The sequence below is a fragment of the Eleutherodactylus coqui genome, chromosome 1 (assembly GCF_035609145.1).
Source record: "Eleutherodactylus coqui strain aEleCoq1 chromosome 1, aEleCoq1.hap1, whole genome shotgun sequence".
Classification (NCBI taxonomy): domain Eukaryota; kingdom Metazoa; phylum Chordata; class Amphibia; order Anura; family Eleutherodactylidae; genus Eleutherodactylus; species Eleutherodactylus coqui.
This window is the reverse complement of record NC_089837.1, coordinates 272272809-272296873: the sequence shown is the minus strand read 5'-3', so window position 1 is coordinate 272296873 and position 24065 is coordinate 272272809. Positions and strand designations below refer to the sequence as shown.

Here is a 24065-nt window from a genome sequence, read left to right as displayed (position 1 = left end):
CTACCCATAATACATCACTCTTTATGGTAGAAAAACAAGTTGTAATACCTTTGTAACACAGCTAGATGGTGCTGTAACCACTAAAACACCTAGAATGGAATGTTATGTAGCTTTGGTTTATGTGGGACAGAACACGTGGTAACCTGTTCTACTTATTGATCACCCTCAGGGCTTATTCAGACGACCGTACATCAGCCGCGTATTCACGCCGGCCGATATACAGCGTCCCTCTCTGCAAGGGGAGGGGGCTGGAAGGGCCAGGAGCAGTGCTCTGAGCTCCCGCACCCTCCCTGCCAACTCTCCACCCCCTCTCCGCCCCTCTGCACTGTTTGCAATGAGGGGAGGTGGGATGGGGCAGAGCTAATTCCCGGAATTTAGCCCTGCCCCTGTCCCACCTCCTCTCATTGCAAATAGTGCAGAGGGGGCGGAGAGGGGGTAGAGAGGGGGCGAGAGCTCAGAGCACTGCTCCCGGCTCTTCCAGCCTCCTCCCCCTGCAGAAAGAGACGCCGTATATCGTCCGGCGTCTATACCCGGCGGATATATGGTCGCTTGAAGCCGCCTTAAGGGTGCATTCACACGAACGTATATCGGCTCGGTTTTCACGCCGAGCCGATATACGTTGTCCTCATGCGCAGGGGGAGGAGGCTGGAAGAGCCCAGGAGCAGGAACTGAGCTCCCGCCCCCTCTCTGCCTCCTCTCCGCCCCTCTGCACTGTTTGCAATGGGGAGAGGCGGAACGGGGGTGGGGCGAATTCCCGCAACTTAGCCCCGCCCCCGTCCCGCCTCCTCTCATTGCAAATAGTGCAGAGGGGCGGAGAGGAGGCAGAGAGGGGGCGGGAGCTCAGTTCCTGCTCCTGGGCTCTTCCAGCCTCTCCCCCCCCCCCCCTGCACATGAGGACAACGTATATCGGCTCGGCATGAAAACCGAGCCGATATACGTTTGTGTGAATGCACCCTCACGGTCAGAGTTTTTTTCTAATATCTAATTTGTGTCTCCTCCCTTTCAGTTTCATCACATTGATTCTAATCTTTCCTTGTGCAAATGAGAATAGGGCTGATCCCTCTGCATTGTGACAACCCTTCAGATATTTGTAGACTGCTATTAAGTTTCCTCTCAGCCCTATTTTTTGCAAGCTAAACATTCCCAGATTCTTTAACCGTTCTTCATAGGACATAATTTGCATACCGCTCAGTATCTTGCTAACTCTTGCCTGAACTTGCTCCAGTTTGTCTATGTCTTTTTAAAAGTGGGGTGCCCAGAACTGGATGCAGTATTTCAGATGAGGTCTGACTAAGGAAAAATTGAGGGGGATAATTACCTCACATGATCTAGACTGCATGCTTCTCTTAATAAATCCCAGAATTGTGTTTGCCTTTTTGGCTGCTGCATCACATTGTTGACTCATGCTCAGTCTATGATCTATTAGTATACCCAAGTCTTTTTCACAAGTGTTGCTGCTTAGCCCAATTCCTTCCACTGTGAAAACTTTTATAGTTAGCCTCTCACTGAAACAGCATGGGTGCATCAGAGATGCGCCCCCTGCTGTTAATCCCTTCCCTACCGCGATCTATGTAGATAACGACACAGAAAGGGTTCACAGAGGGAGCGCTCCCTCTTTGATTTTAACGGGCTCTCGCTATATAATCGTAGAGAACCCGGCTGGTTGCCATAGTAACAGAATGCCACCTACAGTCGTCCTGTATTACCACTGCCTATGATCACTGTAATAAGCGATAAGGCATTGCAGGAGAGAAGTCCTGCAGTGCCTTATCCTAGCGATGATATGTGCTATGGTATAAGTCCCGCAGATGGACACAAATGGTGTAAAAAAAAAAAAAAATCAATAACCTTTTTTTGGGCTTTGTCTCCTATTAGCATCAAAAACAACAAAAAACAAAACACATATTTGGTATTGTCCTGTCTGTAACAACATGTACAATATGTTGTAGGCCTGCTTGAAAAAGGCCAGATGGCCGAAACATGGATGTCGCACATGGATGGTATGAAATAAACTTTGCTTAAATCTACACCAATGATGCTCCCACTACTTTCTTGCTGGATGTACAATAAGTTGAACATTCTTTTTATCCTGCACAGCAAAAAGCTTGAATTCCCCGCCTCCAGCAAAGATAATGCTCTGTTTGGCTAGCCAGCGCCGGCCAATGAAAGCTAGCCCTGGGTTAATCAATCACAGCCATTCAATGACGTCATTGAATGGCTGTGATTGGTTAATCCAACGTCGGCTTCTAATTGGCTGACGCCGGCGCTGACTAGCCAATCAGAGCATTATCTTTTGCTTGAGGCGGGGGAATTCAAGCCCTGCTTCCAGAAAGAAATGCTCTGCCAGCACGGAGGACATCGCGACAGCCTGCAGGAGCGATGGGCACCCACACATTGCAAGTTTGCTGACGATACAAAGACGATACATTGAATAGCTCTGATTAGTTAACCCAGTACCAGCCTCTTATTGGCTGACGCCAGCTAACCAATAAGAGCATTATCTTTGCTGGTGGCAGGGAATATAAACCCCGCTTCCAGAAAGAATGCAAAAATACCGCCCTTTATTATGGATGGTAAAAAGAAAATTCCGACACCAGCCTGGCGGGCAAATTAACTGCCCAGGCCGGTGAATTACCAGCGGGGTGGCAACCCTATCTGCAGCACAATGGAGCCTGGCCCAAGTTAGATTCATGAAGCTGGCTAAAAGAAAAAAGTTATTTTTGCTCACAGAAACAAACCAAAATGCAGCTTTCATTTTGTATTTCTCTGTCTCTGTTGAAAAATGCAAGCTGTGCTTTCTTTGCTATGGGCAACGAAGACCACTTTTCTTTTAGTTTTATAAATCCATCCACTTGTCTCTATTTTATATTTTGATACAATAGTCCTGTGGCACAATTGAATCTAGCCACACAGAAGCATTATCTGTCAATATCATCTGTCTATTTTGATGTTCTATGTACAAATCTGTATAGTCGCGCGGTAGGAACCAGTGACTTCTGCGCTTGTAGTATTGTAACTTTAAACAAACTTTATTATACACAGTCTGTGTAACAATCTGAGCAGAGCAGAAGAGGCATGCGTATCACGATACGATATCACGTTGACTGTACACAAGACCTTGGAATGTACGAGGTGACGTATATACGTTCGTCTCGGAAGTGTCGGCGGGGGCGTGGTTGCCGGGGTGACGGCGGGATGGGGAAAGAGCAGGATCTTCTTGAAGCTGCTCGTACCGGTAACCGGTCAGCAGTAGAGAGGTTGCTAGGGGGTAAACGATTAAGTGGAGCCGGTCCAGTTGGAGCGTCTGGGGGTGGGACTGGAGCAAGTGGAGGAGGGTCTGTCAGTCACCCACTAAGTAGTCTGCTCAGGTAAGGTGTCTGTACTAATAACGCATAGATAACTTACCATTGGGTGCTATCATGTTAGTATGTGCGATGTGTGGGATTTGTAGACGTGCTAGCTATCATAACTGTTACATGTCATGTTAGTACTTGTTTGTTCGTACTAAAACGTCCATAGCTTTGTTAGCTCCTGACTTCAGCAGCTCACAGGTCAGTATTCAAACGGATTACCCTCACAGGGAATTATTTGTATGTTATGACCTACAAACGACAAAACACAAGATTTCCTGTTTTACCATAATGGTACATTGTGTCAAAGAGTGGTAATCCTTTGGTAGTGTTCTAATTTACAGTCCAATTGTCCTGCTTGGTGGTGCATAAAGCATAATATGTAAATGATCCATAATTCTGGGTGGCATTTGCAGACATTCATGTTGAATAAACAATCAAATTCAGGCAAATAAAATAGGTTTTCAGTTGTAGAAATTTCTGCTAAAAATCTGTCACATGTACCTTAATGTATTACCAGACGATTTTCCACCCGCACCCCTTTTAAGAGTGCCTTCACACTTGCAAGAAAATTGCGTCATTTTTGAGTAATGTTAGTGAGTGAATACGTAGAATTCTCAAGTTGTCATAGTTTCATTCCCATTTGTGATGTAATCACTCAAGTGATGTGGAGTGAAGAAAAAAAAATCGGAGCATATCCTATCTGCATTTTACTTTTTTTTTTTTTTATCTCCCATGTTTCTCTATGAAGCCTCCTTTTTATCGCATTGCAAAGCATGAACTTTCTATTTTTGTGAAACACGGTCTTAACATTCGAAACTCATATCGTCGTGATAAAAGCGCATGAAAAAATTGCAAGCGGCAGCGATGGTTTTTTGCAAGAAAAAGCATCGCTGATGCTCAGACATTTCACAGCGATATTGCGATCGCAAGTGTGAAGAAGTCCTGAAGGTGTTACCTAGTTGTACTCACCACACCTGATTTCCTGCTGCTCCTGTTCTTCTGGTGCCTAGTCACTTCTGACTGCAGTAAGCCAGCAATGATTTTCATTTTGTCCAATTTTCACCTTGTTGGCCGAGTACCTGGTCACTGACAGGACGTGAACCACGCTGTATTTGTGCCCTGTGTGTGTTGTATGTTTTTTTTTTTTTGTTTTTTTTTTAGCAATTCTAATAAAAATAGTTTTATCCTTTTGTCTATTCCGTGAGGGTCTTTCTCAGTTTGGGATCAGTTTCTTGGCCATTTTTTGTAAGTAACAGAGCTTAATGTGAAAGGGCTTAATTAAAAAGAAAAAGTGAATGTTTTTTTCTCTTTTTTGTTTAGCGCTTTTACTTTTTTTTTTTTTTTTACTATTGAGCTCTCCAAAGTTGGTGACCTATGCACAGGATAGGTCAATAGCTGTTTATTAGGAGTCAGTCCCCCTATGACACTGGCAGATAAGTTTTTTGCTGGACCTCTGTCACCCCGTATGGACCAGGAAGCAAATCATTTTTCCATTCTGCAGTTGCCTGGTGTGATATTGGCTAAAAATACCCCAGGTCACTGCAAAATAATATGCTTCTTGCACGGTACACAGGTAGGTTATCAATTTTAGAGAGTTAGAAAACCCCTTGCATTGCCAGATCTAGCATAAGGCACGTTTTTAAAATTAGAATCTTGCTCAAAAAAATTTTTTTTGTTAAGTCACAGTAACCCAAACTGGCCAAACTTTAGATGAAAGCTTTGATAGTGTAAATCTAGGTTCTTGGGCCTCTCTCACAGAGGCGGTTTTTACCACGATTAACGTGGCGCTTGGAACGTCATGTAATCGTGATATAACGCTCCTATTGAAATCAATGGGGCTTCGCAGATGTGCGCTCAATTGTGTCGTTGGACGGTGCTTTCCAGCGCTGCAATTTTTGGGCGGGGTCTGTTCTATCTTTGTCTGTTTAGTACACCCCATCACAATCCGAAAGTAAAATCGTAGCAAAGCGTCGCATTTGAAATTGCGGTGCTTTGCCGCGTTCATGTGTGAGCGTGGCCTTAGTTGGTGTTTTCTAAAGTAACGAGTACTATACTTCACTGAAACTAAAACATTCAAGAATTCAATCTTTTAGTTTTTATCGGTTCAGATAAGTTATAAGATAGCACATTCAGCCAGAGTGTGCAGTTTTCCTACTCCCTGACCAAAGCAGGAAAATTGAATCCTCAAAGCAATGTGAACAAGCACTTGACAGTGTTTTTTTTATTGTTTCTGCCAGCAGCTGAAAGTTTGCAAATTAACCTAACTTGCAATGGTGGTTCGATAATTATAAATGCAACTGCATACTATTCAATAAAGTAAGGGCTTATTTTTCTCATCAACTCGCACAGGATGTGGCTGAAAACAAAACGCCTTTATATGAAATTATAGGCATACAGAGATGCAGTAAGACTGACGTGTACCCCAAGAAATACAAGCAGTGTCTGCAGTGGGTACCTAACATAGTATGTTGGGCTGAATGAAGACAATGTCCATCTAGTTTAGCCTTTTTCTACTTCCTTGTTGATCCAGAGGAATGCAAAAAAACCCAAGAGGCAGATAATTCCTTCCCGACTCCATAATGGCAATCTGACTAATCCCTGAATCAACCTTTGATAGTTCCTACCTAAATGTAAGACCCGGACCAACAACAACTCTGGTCACCTAATGTCTATGTCCTGTAATATTTTTGCGCTCTAGAAAGATGTCTAGTCCCCTCTTAAACTCCTCAATAGATTTTGCCATCACCACATCCTCAGTCAGAGTTCCACAGTCTCACTGCTCTTACAGTAAAGAACACCCTTCTGTGTTGGTGATGAAACCTGCTTTCTTCTAGACGTAGTGGATGCCCTCTTGTTATCGACGCAGTCCTGGGTATAAACAGATCATGGGAGAGATCCCTGTATTTTCCCCTAATATATTTATACATAGTTATTTGGTTGCCCCTTAGCCGTAATTTTTCCAGAGTGAATCATCCTAATTTTGATAGCCTCTCTGAATATTCTAGTCCTTCCATTCTGTATATTAATTCAGTTGCCTTTCTTTGAACTCCCTCAAGTGCTGCAACATCTTTCCTGAGCATCGGTGTCCAGAACTGTACACAATATTCTATGTGAGGCCTGACAAGTGCCCTGTATAGTGGAAGAATAATGTTCTCGCCCCTATGCCTCTTTTAATGCACCCCAAGACCTTATTAGCTTTTGCAGCAGCTAACTGACATTGGTTACTCCAGTTTAGTCTACAATCCACTAGTACCCCCAGGTCTTTTTCCATATCACTTTTTACTTGTAGAACCCCATTTAGTGTATATTGGTGACATCTGTTGCTCCTGCCCATGTGCATAACCTTACACTTATCAACATTGAACTTCATTTGCCATTTTTCTGCCCTAGCCCCCAGCTTATCTAGGTCCTTTTGTAGCCGTACATTGTTCTCCGTTATATTAATTATTTTGCATAATTTTGTATTATCTGCAAATATTGATATTTTACTGTGCAGTCCCTCTATCAGGTTATTGATAAATATATTGAACCGAATGGGGCCTAATACTGAGCCCTGTGGCCCAATCAGAGTACAAACCATTTATTACCACCCTCTGGTTTCAATCTCTGACCCAGTTTTTTACCCAGATAGACACATTTTCACCCAGTCCGAGCTGTCTCATTTTATATATCCGCCTATTATGCGGCACGGTGTCAAATGCTTTGGAGAAATCCAGATATACAAGATCAATAGACTCTCCCAGGTCCAGCCTAGAACTTACTTCTTTGTAGTAGCTCATCAGATTGGTCTGACATGATCGACCCCCACCCCACCCCCCATGAACTCATGTTGGTGAGGAGTTATTCCGTTGTTCTCGAGGTATTCTAGGATGGCGTCTCTCAGAAACCCCTCAAATATATTTTCCAGTTACAATAGTGAGACTTACCGGCCTGTAGTTACCAGGCTCTCTTTTGGGCCCCTTTTTGTATATTGAAACCACATTGACAATCCGCTAATCCAATGGTACAACCCCGGTCTTGATAGTGTCCATAAATATAAGAATTTGCTGTCTAATGATCACATCACTTACTTCCCTTAGAACCCTTGGGTGTATTCCATCTGGGCCCGGCGATTTATCGACTTTAATCCTCTTTAACCGGCGCTGCATTTCCTCCTGTGTTAGGTATGCAATACTTAGTGGGGGGTCCGTTCTATTCCCCTGCATCTCGTGTGACACTTCCTTTTACATTCGTGAATACACTTGAAAATAAACAATTTAATAGATTTGCCTTCACCCCCCCCCCCCCTCCACCTCCCATCATCTTCTATGATTTCTCCTACATTATTTGTTGAAGGGCCAGTGCTCTCAGTGCAAATCCTTTTGCTGTTAATATAGTTGAGGAATAGTTTAGGGTTATTTTTTGTTCTCTTTGGCCATCGATTTTTCTGCCTCCTCCTTAGCAATTTTGATCTTTCCATTACATGTTTAGTTTTTTTCGCTGTATGATGTTAGCGCTTCTTAGCTGCCTTATTGTTTTAGTAGTTTAAACGCTTTCTTTTTTTTTGTTTGTTTGTTTGTTTTTTGCATCCTTTACATTTTTATTGAGCCATATTGGTTTCTTTCTGGCATGAACTGGCATTAGGCTTCATGTCCACGGGAAAAATATGGCCCGTGTGGATTTCTGCTGCAGATTTCCCCTGTGGATGCACTTTAAATTGTCTTTTTGGCGTGCGGGAGATCCTTTGAGATAGCGGACAATTTAGCCCACCGCGCGCGTGAGCCGTCTTAAAATGAAGCATGCTGCATTTTTTTTTTTTTTTTCCCGCACGTGAAATCCGCAAATCACTTGAAATACAACCACAGCTATTTAACTAAACGCGGATGGTCAATGCTTTCCTATGGATGCGGATTTCAAGCGCAGGAGAACTGCGCGGATTTAATAAATATAATTTTCCCTTGGACATGAGGCCTTATGCTATGCTTTTTATGCGAAGCAAAGAGTAGTCTCATAGCCTAGACAGTACCTTAATTTATTAAAGTTATGGGATATTTCTCTTCAATATACTGTCTGACAAAAGCAGATAGTTTGAGGCCTCATGCACCTTTCTGGGAGACTGTACTAAGTGGAGACCTAATACGCCATTTGCATGAGATACATGAGGTTAAACATTAAGGCCTCCTGCACACAGGCGGATTTGCATTATGAAATCCAGAGCTGGATTCCGCAGCAAATACAGCCCCTTAGTATACTATGAGAAAACGCGATTTTCTGCCAGTGAGCAGAAATCAATTGAAAATTTTGTGCAGGTTACGCATGAGCTGCTTCCATTGAAGTCAATGGAAGCCGTCTGTCTCATGGCCATTCTGTAATCATCGTTGCAGAATGGTCACAGGCGCAAAGTCCTTCGCACTGCGCACTCTTCGCTTTCGAGCACTGTCTGCTCTATTTTGCTGCGATTAATGCAGCTCACCACCAATCACAATGCGTTAAAACTCGCTGTCAGAGGCAATAACATGTGTTCGAAAACGGTGGTAGAATCGCGGCAAGACACTGCAATCAAAATTGCGGCGTTTTGCCGACACCATGTGAGAGTGGCCTAACTTAATGAAAAATGTGTTACTGTTTAGTGTTTTATATGCGCAAGTTCTATAGAATGCTTGAGGCTCCAGCCTCAAAACTAGTGCGAGTTAAATGCAACTCGCATGGCAGTCAATGTGTTAAAAACACATTATCTGATGTTAAATACTGTTGTATCAAAAAGTATTTTATATATAATTTATTTTATTTTTTGGTTACCCAATTACGCTAATTGCCAGCTTTCAGAGCACAATGGCGCTTTCCTGAGGCACATTAACAAATGAACAAAAAGAAACGCGCGACATTTAAATTTTATGAAGACCTTGCATATGGAGTAAAACAGTGATGGCGAACCTTTGAGACAGAGAGCCCAAACTGCATCCCAAAACTTATTTATAGCAAAGTGCTAACATGTCAGGGAGTGGGACTTATCACGACGTATGATTTATTTATTTATTTTTTTTTTTACCCCCATCATTCTAAAAAGGACAGGGCCACTTCAAATTAGATAGCGTGCAGAGTTTGACTGTTTTTTGGATGCGGAAATACTGCAAAATGAAGGGCTGTGATTGGGCATAGAGCCAGCGCCGACAACCAATCACAGCAATCTATTGCTGGAGACAGGGTTCTCAAACCTGGCCTACGGCAATAGACTTGGGAGTGCAGGGGAAGCCCGGATCAGCGGCAGAGACCAGAGACCAGCGGCCGCGACCCGGACCGCAGTGGTTAGGTGAGTATTACTTTCTTTTTTTCTCTATCTAGCCTAGCTGGGACTGATTTTCGGGGTAGGGCTTCTATTGTAAGTCCAAGTGTTGCCGCGTTTTCAGCAGTGCTGAAAGCGCTGCCCATTCATTTCAATGGGCGACGCAGGGCTGAAAACACCCAAAAATAGAACATGCATCGCTGTCAAAGCGCAGCGTTGGAAGGCGCTGCGTTTTTAGCCCTGTGTGAGCAGCCCCATTAAAATGAATGGGAGCCTTGTACAGCGTCTAGCGCTGGGCTAAAAAGGCAGCGCTAAATGCTGTACAAAACACCCTGTGTGAGGGAGGCCTAAGGCATGTATAGCTGCCTGGACACTATTTAAATTGACTCTTTTTAAATTAACTGTTAGCTGGGCTTAATTTTGGAGTAGGGCTTATATTTCAAGCATCCTCAAAAAGCCCGAAAAATCATTTCGCTTCCTCACAAATTCTGGAAAATCATGCTCTGTCTTATTTTCAGGGTATGTCTTATTTTCAGGGAAACAGGGTATGTTTGGGCATTTTTAGCTGAGTCTCCAATTATGGCCGGGTTCACACAGGGCGGATTTGTTGCAGTTTTGCTGCGTTTTTTCTGTTGCGGTTTTGCCGCAGAAGAACTGCTTCTGCGGCAAAACTGCTTCAAAGGTTATATAACAGAGTAAACAGTAGCGAGAGGGTGCGCTTTGTGGAATTATAGCTTAACCTTGCTATAGTCAGACATATTGTTTTGAGATTATATACAGGCACAGTCATAGGTATTACATATATCTGATAGTCGGTCCCGGCAGCTTCCCCCTGCCCAGATTTGTTCGCTTTAAGGCTTTATTCGCCGGGCCGGAACGAGCCGCCGTCACCCTTTTGTGAGCGCACTCATGCATCCGTAAACATGTAGTAACCTTATATAATGATTAAAGAATATTAACGGGGGGAGGGGAGGGGGGAGAGATTGTGTGTGTGTGGGGGGGGGGCGACGCTGTTATCCACAGGATTGAGTCTGGTTTCCCGACTCGTCCTGTTTATGTTGTTAACTTCTGCCTGCATTCCGTGTGGTCTGCTACTCCCTATTTATTTTCCTTACTTCTCTCCGTGTATCTCTGCATGCGGGTCGTCGCACCCTCCATTTATCGAGTTACATGAATTTTAACGATATCTAGTCTGGGCCAACATAGCCCATGAGAATTGCCGAGTCTCCACTGGGGGCTTGCAGAGAGTCAGCCACTAGAGGGCGCGCTCGACCGGCTGTCTTATAAGCTAGGCACGCTTTCTTACTTGGGGGGAGGAATCTCGTGCAGGGGCAGAGGTTGGTGATATCTTTGGGCCAAGAGGGCGGTCAACTTCCTAGACTGTGTGTCAAATGCCTTGTTCTCTGGGGAGCGGTTAGGTGTGATGTAATCATGTATAGTTTAACTTGTTTGTGCTAAGACGGGGCTTAATCCCTTGTTGTGGTGTTGGATTGATAGCTTACCCAGGGTGACCATGTGTTCAGGAAGTATATGTTGAATTTGTCCAACTAAGGATCTCCTCAAACTGATGGATCTGAGCCATCTTTTCTTTCCAAATCTTTATGGAGGGAGATATTGTGCTTCCCCAATAGAGGGGGATCAGTGTTTTTGCTGCTGTTACCATGAATGAAATAAGCTTGTCTTCTTGAGGGTTAAATGTCTTATTCGGTTTGCTCAGTATTATTACGTCTGGCGATAACTGGAAGGCTTTCTTGAGGATTTTTGCGATTTCTTTTTCGATTTCTGCGCAGAAGGGGTTTATTTCCTTGCAACTCCATCAGATGTGTAGATATGAGCCTAAGTTTTCTTGGCAGCGCCAACACTTAAAGGGGTTGTCCCGCGAAACAAAGTGGGGGTATACACTTCTGTATGGCCATATTAATGCACTTTGTAATGTACATTGTGCATTAATTATGAGCCATACAGAAGTTATTCACTTACCTGCTCCGTTGCTAGCGTCCTCGTCTCCATGGTGCCGTCTAATTTTCAGCGTCTAATCGCCGGATTAGACGCGCTTGCGCAGTCCGGTCTTCTTCTTTTCTGAATGGGGCCGCTCGTGCCGGAGAGCGGCTCCTCGTAGCTCCGCCCCGTCACGTGCCGATTCCAGCCAATCAGGAGGCTGGAATCGGCAATGGACTGCACAGAAGCCCTGCGGTCCACCAAGGGTGAAGATCCCGGCGGCCATCTTCATTAGGTAAGTAAGAAGTCACCGGAGCGCTGGGATTCGGGTAAGTACTGTGCGGTTTTTTTTTTAAGTCCCTGCATCGGGTTTGTCTCGCGCCGAACGGGGGGGGCTATTGAAAAAAAAAACCCGTTTCGGCGCGGGACGACCCCTTTAACTAAATCTGAGAGTTTGTAGGTAAATAGCCACTCGGGAGTCTTATACCATCTCGATAAGAGTTTGCAATGGTTTTCTCGGAGACGTACGCAAGGTGAGACGTTACAAAGGTTGGCCTAGAAAACTTGTGGGTTGATGTAAAGTTTTTGGTTATGTAGGAAATTTTCCTAGATCCTGTATTTTGGTTTTTTATTAGTCTTTCGAAATCTGTTGTTGGTCTTGTTGAAAGATGTTCTCTTTTTTTTTTTTTTTTTATAATTAAATTTTTATTGAAATTTTTTCAAACTTTTTCCAGCCAGTTACAGAGTTGTGGAGACACCTTAATAGGTGAATCTAGATCTTAGCAATACAGAAATGTAACATGGGTGGACATACTGCCGAAAACATAATCAAACATTACAACCTTTGCAAAACAATGTAAAAACCAAAAAGAGAGAGAGAAATAAAAAAAAAAAGGGAGGGGGGTGAAACCAGTGGAGGTACTTTTTCCCTGTTAAGATAATTATCCTTGTGTTATGCTAATAGGTTTTTACAGTATAGGCCCGAATTCCATCTGCTAGAAGGTGGGGGGAGTCGGGGGGGGGGGGGGGGAGAGAAAGGATTAAGAAAGCTAAGGGAGGTAGTGGTGAAACGTGTTTGGAGTTGATCGGGTGGGGGGATTTCACAGACTTATGTTAGTTATTTTTATGTCTTTTCTTTGGAGCCCCCGTGTCTTTTCCCCCTCAAGTTCTCCTCGTTTCTATAAAGGGTTGTTGCTTGTATAGTCCAGCCAGGTTACCCAGCAAGACATTCGGTGGGATCTGGAGGCAGCTCTACGCGCAAAGGCTTCCTCTAGGTGGAAAGTAAGTTCCACCAAGTTTCTAACTTCTGAAATCTGAGGCGCTTCCTCTGCCTTCCAATGTCTGGCGATTGCCAGGCGTGCCGCCAAGATGATGTGTGAGGTAATGGCTGAATAGAAGGGAGATAGTTTGTCCGTTTTCAGGAAGCAGAGGGCCAGGGTAGGGTCTGGGGAGACATGCTGGCGGGTGACTGAGTATATGAGATTGAATACAAGGTTCCAGAAGGACCTTATGATGGGACATAGCCACCACATCTGGAGATAGGTGCCCTTTGCGCCACACCCTCTCCAGCAAGCCTCCGAGACTAGGGGGTTCATTTTGGATATTCTTGCTGGGGTAAGGTACCAGCGAAGAAATATTTTTTGGGAAGATTCCCAATGGGAGATGCCGTGCAAAATCGTTTTAGTCCATGAGAGTGCTCGGTTCCACTCTTCCAAGCTAAAAGTTTGTTTAAAGTCAAGCTCCCATAGGGTCATGTGGGTTGATTTAGTTTGGACTGACTGGGAGAATGAGGTTTCATAAAAGGTAGAAATGCCTCCGGAGGCCCCTGTTGAGAGTGAGAAGAAAGCAAAGGCCACCTTAGGAAATGTGGGTTTATGGACATCTAGAGATTGTAATGCGTACCTTAATCTTAGGTGGGAGAAGCCCAGTTTATTGGGAAGTTTTAGTGTCTCACTTGCTGTAGGGAAGTTCATAATGGCCCCGTCTCTATATAGGTCTCCGATCTTCCTGACTCCCAGCTTCTCCCAGGTCCTAAATTCAAAATCCGGGAGAATGGAAGACAGGAATCTCAGTGGGAGAAGTGTGGCCGGTATTTTTTCAGAGGTTGAGGAGGCTAGTTGGTTCCATATCCGAACCGACACTTGTATGCTTGGTAGGGCATGAGGCGGCGGAGGGGGGGGGGGGGAGTTGACTCCGAGGAGAGAGATCAGGGGGGCTCCCAGGGTTGCTGCTTCTATGCTTACCCATTTCTTGGGGGATGTGGGGGTCCACCAGTGCCTGATTTGGTCTAGTGTGGCTGCTGCAAAATAACGCTTAATGTCTGGGGCTTGCATCCCTCCTAGTTCGTATGGCCTTGCCAAGGTGGAGAATTTGATTCTGGCGTGTGCTCCTCCCCAAATAAATTGGTTGATAAGAGCTTGAAGTTTTGACATAAAATGCGCAGGGATCGGGATTGTAACGGTTCTATAGATGTATAATATACGCGGGAGGATCATCATTTTAACCGCTGCTATTCTGCCAGCCCATGAGATGAAGGGTTTGCGGAATTTATTTAGAATGCTCGGAATACGGTGCAAAAGTGATAGGTAGTTTTTTGAAAAGGTCAGGGAGCTAGGGTATGTGAGTGATATTAATGCCTAGATATGGTAGCGCGTCTTTAGACCAGGAAAAGGGGAAGGCTTCCGTGATGGCCTGAGTGGTCTTTTCGTCTAAGCCTAGGTTCAGCATTTGGGATTTTGTGTTATTAACCTTGTAGTATGAAACATCGCCAAACTGGGCTAGGGTGGATTGGGCTTGTGTCAGTGAGGAAATGGGAATTGTAATGGCTAGGATAACGTCGTCTGCGTATAGTCCGATTTTGTGGTTTTGTGAAGCTATTTTAATTCCCTGTATGTTCTGATTGCTCCTGATCTTTTCCGCCAGAGGTTCCATGATCAGGGCAAATATTAGCGGAGAAAGGGGGCACCCCTGCCTTGTACCGTTGGAAATGGAGAATGAGGAGGAGAGGCAGCCTGAAGAGAGGACTCTTGCAGATGGAGTTGAATACAATGCTAAGATTGCTGATTTAATAGGCCCGGAGAAGCCGAATTTCCGCAGGGTGGCTTCCAGGAATCCCCAGTGTATGCGATCGAATGCTTTCTCGGCATCTAACGCCAGGAGTAGTGCCGGGTTCCATTCCTTTCTGCCACCCTAACGAGATTCAGGAACCGTCGGGTACCATCAGGGGCCTGTCTCTGGGGAACGAATCCAACCTGATCTTCTGCCACTAGTAGAGGGAGGACCGAGAACAGTCTTATACTAAGAAGTTTTGCATATATTTTAACGTCCGTGTTTAGGAGAGAGATAGGACGGAAATTAGCCGGAGTTGTGCTCTCCTTCCCTGGTTTGGGGATGGTGACAATCAGAGCTTCCAACATTTCGGGTGGGAAGGAGCCACTTCCCATCGCACCATTAAACACGGATGCCAGGTGAGGGGCTAAAATTGGGGCGAATTTTTTATAATAGCCATTTGAGAAGCCGTCTGGGCCTGGGGATTTATGTGGTTTTAGTAATTGGATCGTATCTAATACTTCTTGAGTAGAAATTGGAGCCGAGAGATTATCTAATTGCTCGGGGGAGAGACAGGGAAGATTTATGCTTTGTAAAAATTGTTGTATTTCTTCGTTATGGGGATGGTGTATGTTTGGGTTGTCCTTTAGATTATATAAGGAAGAATAATATGTGGCGAACATATTTGCGATCTTTTGGGGATGGAATATTTTCTTGCCTTGGGAGTCGAACATGTGTCTAATTCTTTCTTTCGCTCTGCGATCTTTTAGTTGTTTTGCTAGCAAGGCCCCGGTCCTGTTGTCGTGTGCGTAAAATTGCATCTTAAATTTTAGGAACGAGATGTCATGCTTAGCAACTAGTAGATTCTGAAGCTTCGCTCTCAGGTTAAACAGATCTGCTGTTCTTTGTATAGATGGTTCTTTTTTGTTTAGAGAGTCTAGAGATTTGATTTGATCCATCAATCTATTGAATTCCTCATCTCTTTTCTTTTTTGCCCTGGCTCCGAGTTTTATGAACATGCCCCGCATGAAGGCTTTATGAGCATTCCATACGGTATGCATGTTCGGGACCTAGCCTATATTATTTGCAAAGAAGCCCTCTAGTTCTTCCTTGAGCGGCAATTCATGCTCCGGGAGGTTTAGGGAATATTCATTTAATCTCCATGGGGATGATGGAGAGTAGCTGGCTGACTCTCGGAGGGACAAGGATATCGGGGCATGGTCAGACCATGAAATCGTTCCAATTTCAGCCTGAATGGTGTTCTCTAGACCCCTCTGCGGCAGCAGAAACACATCGATTCGAGAGTAAGATGCGTGAGATGCGGAGAGGAAAGTATAATCTTTTTCTGTTCCGTGTAGGCATCTCCATACATCGTATAGCCCCTCAGTATGAACAATCGGGGCAATAGGTGATGTGCCTCTGCCTCTCGCAGTGGAGTCCAGTTCAGGGTCTAGTACTGAGTTTAGGTCTCCTCCTATCACTAGATTACCTTCACGGATTTTGGCCATTTCTGTTAGGACTTGTTTAAAGAATTTGGCTTGTCTATTCGGGGGGAAATAGACGTTTACCAGGGTGTAAGTGGTAGCGTTTATCTCGCATACCAGTATTAGGAAGCGACAGCCTGGGTCTGCATATACGTTTTTTTGGGAGAATGATACTTTTTGGCTTATGGCTATCATTACTCCTTTTTTCTTTTTCTCCCCGTTCGATGCCAAGAAGATGTGTGGGAATTTAGGGTGGTTACAGGGGGGGTGCTTATTCCTTAAGAAGTGGGTCTCTTGTGCAAAGAAGACATCAGAGTGGGATTTGATAGCCTGTCTCCAGAGCATGCTCCGTTTATAAGGACTGTTCAGGCCTTTTACATTTAGGGAAGTGATGTTAACTGGCATGACTGATATGTGGTTTGTATGCTAGGCTGTCGTGGCATCTTATTGTGTTTAGGGTGGCAGAAAAGTGGGGAAAGTACCTCCTGGGAACATCTTTATAACTAAAAATAACATAAAAATAAACATCAACATTCAACAAAATCAAAAGGTTGTTCATCCAGTGCCGAAAGGCACTGGGTGAATGAGCTTTGGGGGGGGATGGCATTTCAAACCATCCGTTATGGGCTCCTTAGTGGAGAAAGATGGGAATGGGTCTAGGCCTTTTCGGGGCACCTAGTTACGCATGTTTGCCGCGTTTGTCCGCGACCGACCAGTCGTGTTCAATTCTAGGGAGTGAGCTCCCCGCCGTCCTCGGGGATTTCTGGAGGGTAGGGACTTCCCACTGCTTCAGGAGAGAGACGCCTTCCTCTATTGAGGTCACGACATGGAGAGTCCCGTTTCTAGAAATCAGAAGCTTAGTTGGGAATCCCCATCTATACTTGATGTTGGCCTCTCGGAGAGCTGATGTTATTGCTGAGAGTTGCCTGCGTGCCTGCAAAGTAGCCGCCGAGAGGTCTGGGAATATTTGGATATGCTCGTATGGGGTCGGCAATATTCCCCTGCGTCTTCCTACGGTCAGGACTTCTTTTATTTTGTAGAAGTGAATCCTTGCGAGGATATCTCTTGGTGCAGATTCAGGGGCAGAATGCGCTTTCGGGATCCTGTGTGCTCTGTCGATTGCGTATTCTATTTCGGGAAGGTCCGGGAGAAGCGTTTGTAGCATCTTAAGTAGGTATTGTGGGATATCGGGGGGGGGGGGGGGGACACCTCCTCCGGTACTCCCCTGAATTTGAGATTATTCCTTCTGGAACGGTCTTCTAGATCAACGACCTTTTCTCGCAGCCGGGCTACTTCATCTTCTAGGTTGCCGTGGGCGTCCACTATCTCGTTATGAGCTTTGGTGAATTCACCTAGCTTTTGCTCGATATGATCGGTTCGGGTGGCAAGGTGATCTATGTTGGATTGTAGTTGTCCAGATAAGTTCTGTATGTCGTTGGATATATCTTTTTGTAGCGAAATCAGCATATTCTTCAGAGCATTTATGGTTAAGGGACTCTCGGAGTCTGGATAAGCTTGAAGGTTGTTTGTAGAGATTGTTTGCTGTGTGGATTCTGGTGGCTTTTCGTTCTGGCTCTTCTTTACCGCAGGGCCTTTAGATAAGGGTGAGGTTGGGGAAGATTCCTGTACGTTTCTCTTGCCGCTACTTCTGGGAGGGGAGTTGGAGCTGCCCGGGGAGGGAGAGACAGAGCCTGGGGTGGAGTTTTGTGATGGGACAGCAGAGCTTTGAGTCATGGTCGTTTCTTCGGTTTCGAGGTTCCTCGTGTGGGGAGTAGCCGGTTCGTTTCTGCTGCCTCGGGGACCAGGGGGGAAGAACTCTGAGAGTCTTCTTGGGACGGTTGCTTTACCACGGCGCTTAACCATCGTGTGTAGATATGCTCTGGGGAGATACGCTAACCTAGTCGCTGTTTGTGTTCAGATGCTTTCACCGGACAGGATGATATTTATATAGAGCACATGCAGGCGTGTTCAGAATAATTTGGGTTCTTAGATGTTCATTGATGCTGTTTGGCCTTGTCGTGAGCTGTTTTGGAGCCACATGTGGAGGATGGAGCTACCTTACTTAGTCATGATATACCATCTGGCTGTGGCGGAATGGTGTTTTTATTACTGTTGGGTATGGGTTTCCTTTGGCAGGGGGGTCCTTCTTGTTTAGTCTCAGGGTTGCCCCTTCAGGACCGAAGAGGTTGCTTTATACTGAGGTGGAAAGTGTGTGGAGGGAGGGTTTGGTAGGGTCGTTTCTCGGGGAGGCGGTTTAGAGTTTCCTCCGGAAGGGGGGGCAGGGGGGAGAGGATATGGGGTTTCTTCCTCTCTGAGAGTCTCTTTGTCTTGCCCCAAGATGTTGGTGCGTTGGTACGGGCTTGGCACGGGCCCAACAGCCTTTGTGCCTCCCTTGCAGGGATAGAGGAGGGAGTGTACTGCCTTTCTTTATGGCCAGGCTCTGAGTCCTGAATATGGTGGCTTATGCAGGGCCGTACAGGTGCAGGGGCTCAGCGTCTCTGTGATTTTAATGGCCTGTACGCCTGCTCAGGGGGGCCCTCTGTTATGTTCAGGGGCAGTACTGCGATGCCTGGGCTGCTTGTGGCCTGTTTTAACCCCCAGAATCTCCTGCAGCTGTCCCCTACTGCTGCTGTTGCGTGGAGCCTGGTCTCCCCCCTTCCCTCTGTATCCTACCTCCGAGCAGCCGAGTCAGGTCTGCCTCCTCTTCTCTCCCTCCAATTCTGTTGTCCAGGGACTTCTCTGCCTGCCGCAAGGGGGGGGGGCAGCCTCCCTCTCGGCCGCGCACGTCTCCCGGCGGCCCGGGGTCGCCTCCGCCTCTTCTACCTCTCCCGCTCCCCAGGGGCTCCTCTGCTTGTAGCGGAGGGGTTCCGCTGTCTTCCGCTGAGCCGCACGCTTCTCCGGGCGGCCCGGGGTCGCCTCCGCCTCCCTCTCCTCCTCCGCTCTCCAGGGGACTTCTCTGCTCGTAGTGAGAGGGGAGGGGGGCGCCGCCTCCCGCTCCGCCACACTTGGTTTCGAACGGCCCGGGGTCTCTTCCGGCTTCCGAGGCCGGCACTTTAGTCCGTGGCTCTGCCTGGCCGAGTAGGCCTCACCGCGCTCCAGGGGCCTCCCGACCAAGGGGCGGCTCTAAATGCTCCTTGGGTTCCGCGGATGATTCCGGGGAGATTCGCGGGCTTCTCCGGTGGAGTCTTCTCCCGGTAAGGGATAGAAAGTGATGGGCAGTTGCGGAGCTCGCTCTGATGCGACTTTCCCGCCGCTCGTCCAGCCACGCCCCCCGAAAGATGTTCTCTTTTGAAGTCTGAGATTACATTTGAGATGTGCGCTATGTGTAGATCTTGCTGCTTCCTTTGTGTGCATAGAGTATTTATTATGGAGTTAGGTTCCTCGTGTATGATGGTTTGTAGGTCATGGATTGAATGTCTTTCAAAGACATTCCAGAGGTTCTCTGGAATCCAAGGCTTGGGATGCTTGATGACATATGTGAATAAGTTTAAGGCCTCCTTCCCACGAACGGATTTACGCCGCGTAAATTCGCGGCAAAAATCCGCTGCGTTGCCCCCTGCTATTAGGTTCTATTGAACCTAATAGCACAATGCTCACGATGCGTAATTCCACTGCGGAATTACGCACCGTGAAATCTCCCGTCCTCACCCGCAGCATGTTCTATTTGCCGCGGGTGTACACGCTGACGGCTTCCATTGCAGTCAATGGAAGTCGTCCGTTCACGCTATCTCCCGCTGCAACCAGCGGAAGATAGCGTGAAAAAACGCTTCCCCGCCTACCGCCGCGCGTCATATGACACGGCCGGCGCGTCACGTGACGCGGCCGGCCGCGTCATGTGACGCGGTGGGCGTGTCACATGACGCGACGGCGGTGGGCGGGGAAGCGTCTTCACGCTATCTTCCGCTGGTAAGTATGGGGTCTCTGGGGGGCGCCGTGACGGGCTTCACCGCGGAATATTACGCGGCGGAGCCCGTCACGCTCGTGTGAAGCCGGCCTAAGGGTGTACAGGGTGATGGTGGTGGTGCTAGATCATGTGAAAGAGAATCCCAGGTCTCACAGACGCCCCTCAGCAATATATCAAATTCTTTGGAGCGATATATTTTAGGGCTGGGGAGCCACAGGTCTCTGAGGAAGTTATTACCATAGGTTAACTGTGCGATTTCCCTCAACTTATGGTTTTTTAGCGGGGATATTAGGTCCAACCACCTGTTCAGGTTTATTGCCTCGTAGTATTCTAGCATGTTAGGGAGCCCTATGCCACCATATTGCCTTCTCTTGGACATTAGTTAGTATGCTAACCTTGGGCGTTTATATTTCCAGAAGAAGCATGAGAATTGTGTTCTGATTTTCTTGAAAAAGGATTTGGGGATGTGTATTGGTAACATTTGTAGCTTATATAGAATTTTAGGTAAGATGTAAGTTTTAATGAGATTTTTCCTTCCGAACCAGGAAATAATAGGCAAGTTATATGCAGAGAGAAGTGTTGCTATTTCTGTTAGTAATGGCACCATATTGCTCTCATAGAGTTTTGTAAGATTATTTGTGATTTTGATACCTAGATAATCTATGTAGCGTTCTGCCCAGATATATGGGGAGGTTTTCTTTACTTCCTCGGCTCTGTGGGAAGCAGGGATATATTCAGTAAAACTGATTTGTTTTTGTTGACTTTTAAATTGGAGAAGCTACCGTAAAGATCTAGTAAGTAGAGATGAGCGAACGTACTCGTCCGAGCTTGATGCTCGGGCGAATATTAGGGTGTTCGGGATGTTCGTTATTCGTAACGAACACCACTCGATGTTCGGATGTTCGGGTTACTTTAACTTTCTTCCCTGAGAAATCTTTTCTATATGCGCTCAATGGGGCCGGCGGCAGCAGCGCCAACCCCATTGAGAACATATAGAAGACAAATCCTTCTTCTCTGCCACAGCTGTAACAGCTGTGACAGAGAAGAACGATGTTTGCCCATTGAATTCAATGGAACCGGCAATACAGCCGACTCCACTGAATGCAATGGGCTGCCGGCGATCGCGGGATGAATTGTCGGCGGAAAGGGGTTAAATATATAAGCCCTTCCCTGCAATTCATCCAGAAATGTGTAAAAATAAAAAATATATATATACTCACCTGGTGCCGCCAGACGGAGTTCAGCGCGGCAGGCTGCAGTTCTCCTGAACTGCTCTGAACAGCTGTGAGTAGTATTCAGCAGCCGGGGATTTAAAATCCCCGCCTGCTGAATAAGATGCCTCTGATTGGTCACAGCCTGACCAATCAGAGGCCAGCCCTCACTCACACCCATTCATGAATTCATGAATGGGTGAGTGAGGGCTGCCTCTGATTGGCTCAGGGGCAGGAGAGCTGCAGGGAAGGGCTTATATATTTAACCCCTTTCCGACAATTCATCCCGCGATCGCCGGCAGCCCATTGCATTCAGTGGAGTCGGCTGTATTGACGGCTCCATTGAATTCAATGGGCTAACATCGTTCTTCTCTGCCACAGCTGTTACAGCTGTGGCAGAGGAGAACGATCGTTATGCTGACAGTGCGGGGGGGGGGGGTCTCACTCTTGCCGCTATTGTGGCTTAATAGTGGGACCTGTGAACTTGAGATGCAGCCCAACATGTAGCCCCTCGCCTGCCCTATCCGTTGCTGTGTCGTTCCCATCATTTTCTTGAATTGCCAAGATTTTCACACATGAAAACCTTAGCGAGCATCGGCGAAATACAAAAATGTTCCGGTCGCCCATTGACTTCAATGGGGTTCGTTATTCGAAACGAACACCCGAACATCGCGGGAAGTTCGTTTCGAATAACGCGAACCCGAACATTTTGGTGTTCGCTCATCTTTACTAGTAAGTTGTTCAGGCTATTAAGGCCCTGGGTGGGGTTCGTGATCAGGAATAGCACATCGTCTGCGAATGCTGCTGATTGGATGCATTCGCTGCCAATTTTTAGTCCCTTAATCTCTGGATTTTGTCTTACTGCTTGGAGGAGGATTTCTAAAGTAAGGATAAATAGTGTGGGGGAGAGTAGGCATCCCTGGCGTGTGCCGTTTGTTATGCTGAATGGTTGGGATAGATTGTCGTTTACTTTCAGTCTTGCGTGTGGTTTTGCGTAAAGAGAGAATATAGCTTCAATAAACTGAGTGGGGAAATTAAACTTGTGAAGAACTGCTCTCATAAAATTCCAATCAACGCAATCAAACGCTTTTTCGGCGTCTATCCCTAGGAATATTAGTGGGATATTCTTTTTCTTGCCATATTGTATGGAGTGGAGGAGAATAGCAGCGTTGTCTTTACCTTCTCTGCCCCTCACAAAGCCTGTCCGCTCGTCAGATATTAGTTTGGGGATGAATCTACTTAAGCGGTTGGCTAGTAATTTGGCCCATATTTTTATATCTACATTTAATAAGGAGATTGGTCTGTAGTTATTACATTGGGTTGAATCTTTTCCTTCTTTATGTATTGGTGATGTGAGCTTCTTGAGATTGTTTTGGGAGTGGGGCTCCTGTCATAATCGCATTTAATGCCGTTCTGAGGTGGGGTTCCAGAATGTGTTGTAGTGTTTTATAATAACCTGTTGTAAGACCATCCGGGCCAGGGCTCTTACCATTTGGGAAACTGTTTATAATCTCTGTTAGTGCGTCTTGAGTCACTGGGGTTAGTAGATTTGTGGCCTCTTCTGAATTAATTTGGGGGAGTATAAGGTTATTAAGAAATTTCTCCATATTTTTGTGTTTTTCTTCTCAATCAGTTTGTGACAATTTTCCTTCTAGGTTGTATAGATTCGTGTAGTAGGTGTGAAATTCTGTTGCTATTTCTTGGGTGGAAGTGGTTTTTGATCCTGTGTCTTTTCTGATTTCTTTAATATGCGTCTTTTCTCTCGCTTTTTTTTATGAGAGCAGACATCAGTCTCCCTCCCTTGTCTCCATGTGCGTAAATCTTTTGTAATATATGGCGGATTTAGTGTACATTTTGTCCAGTAATGACTTTAATTGGTCTCTAAGGGAGTTAAGTTCGGGTTGTGCTTTTTCTACTGCAGAGAGTTTCCTTTTTTGTTCTAGGGAGGCTATTTTTGTTAGCAAGTCGTCTATTTTCTTTTGTTTCTGTTTCTTAAGCTTTGTGCGCAAAGAGATTAGGAGGCCCCTCACAAAGGCTTTGTGTTTCCCAGATCATGGGGGCATTCGCATTGTCTTTTGTGTTGATTTCAAAAATTCAGTTGGGTCTCTAACTCTTGTTTGTATTCTTCCTCTCTTAAAATTGACTCGTTTAGATGCTATCTCCATTCCCCTAGGTTGTTAGAAAGTATATTTATACTGGTGTGCATTGGAGCGTGATCCGAAATTGTGATGTTATCAATTTTGGAGCAATGGATTGTTTTTACCAGTTTGTTTGATATAAAGATATAGTCGAGTCTCTGGTATGAGGCGTGCACGTGAGAAAAGAAGGTATAGTCTTTTTCTACTGGGTGGCTGTATCTCCACGAGTCTATCAAATTTAATTCCTCTAGAGCTGAGTGGACTTTTGAGGGCTCTCTGCGAGACCTGGGATCTCCCCCTTGAGGAGTCTAACAGTGGGTTGAGTGTTACGTTTAGGTCTCTACCATTTGGTTTGATTCGTATTTGGCGCGTAGATGTTGGCTAAGGTGTAGTGTGAGCCCTTTATCGTGCCCTTTACGAATATAAAACGTCCCTCTGTGTCCGCAAGAAGTCTCTCGCTCTGGAAAGGTAAATCTCTGTGGAGGGCGATTGAAACTCCCTTGGAAGCCGAAGAAGGACTGCAACTGTGGAACCACTGTGTGAAGTGTTTTTTCAGGAGGGTTGGGATTTTGTTACCCTCGAAGTGGGTTTCTTGTAAAAATGCAATTTTTGTTTTACTTTTCCTTAGTAACCATAACATATGGTGTCTTATTTGGAGAGTTGAGCCCTTTAGTATTGAAAGTGGTGATATTTGTTTTTCCTATGTGAGAGGATGCGGTATTTAGTT

General features: G+C 45.7%; 1 protein-coding gene across 1 annotated transcript in view; it reads left to right on the top strand.

The window, feature by feature from the left end:
- The first annotated feature begins 3176 nt into the window (after positions 1-3176).
- Positions 3177-24065, top strand: part of ANKS1A (ankyrin repeat and sterile alpha motif domain containing 1A) — a 357683-nt gene continuing 336794 nt past the window's right edge. The window contains exon 1 of the mRNA XM_066582735.1: positions 3177-3368. Within this exon, the coding sequence (XP_066438832.1) occupies positions 3196-3368 (173 nt within the window). The 5' untranslated portion in view covers positions 3177-3195. The remainder of the gene's footprint in view (positions 3369-24065) is intronic.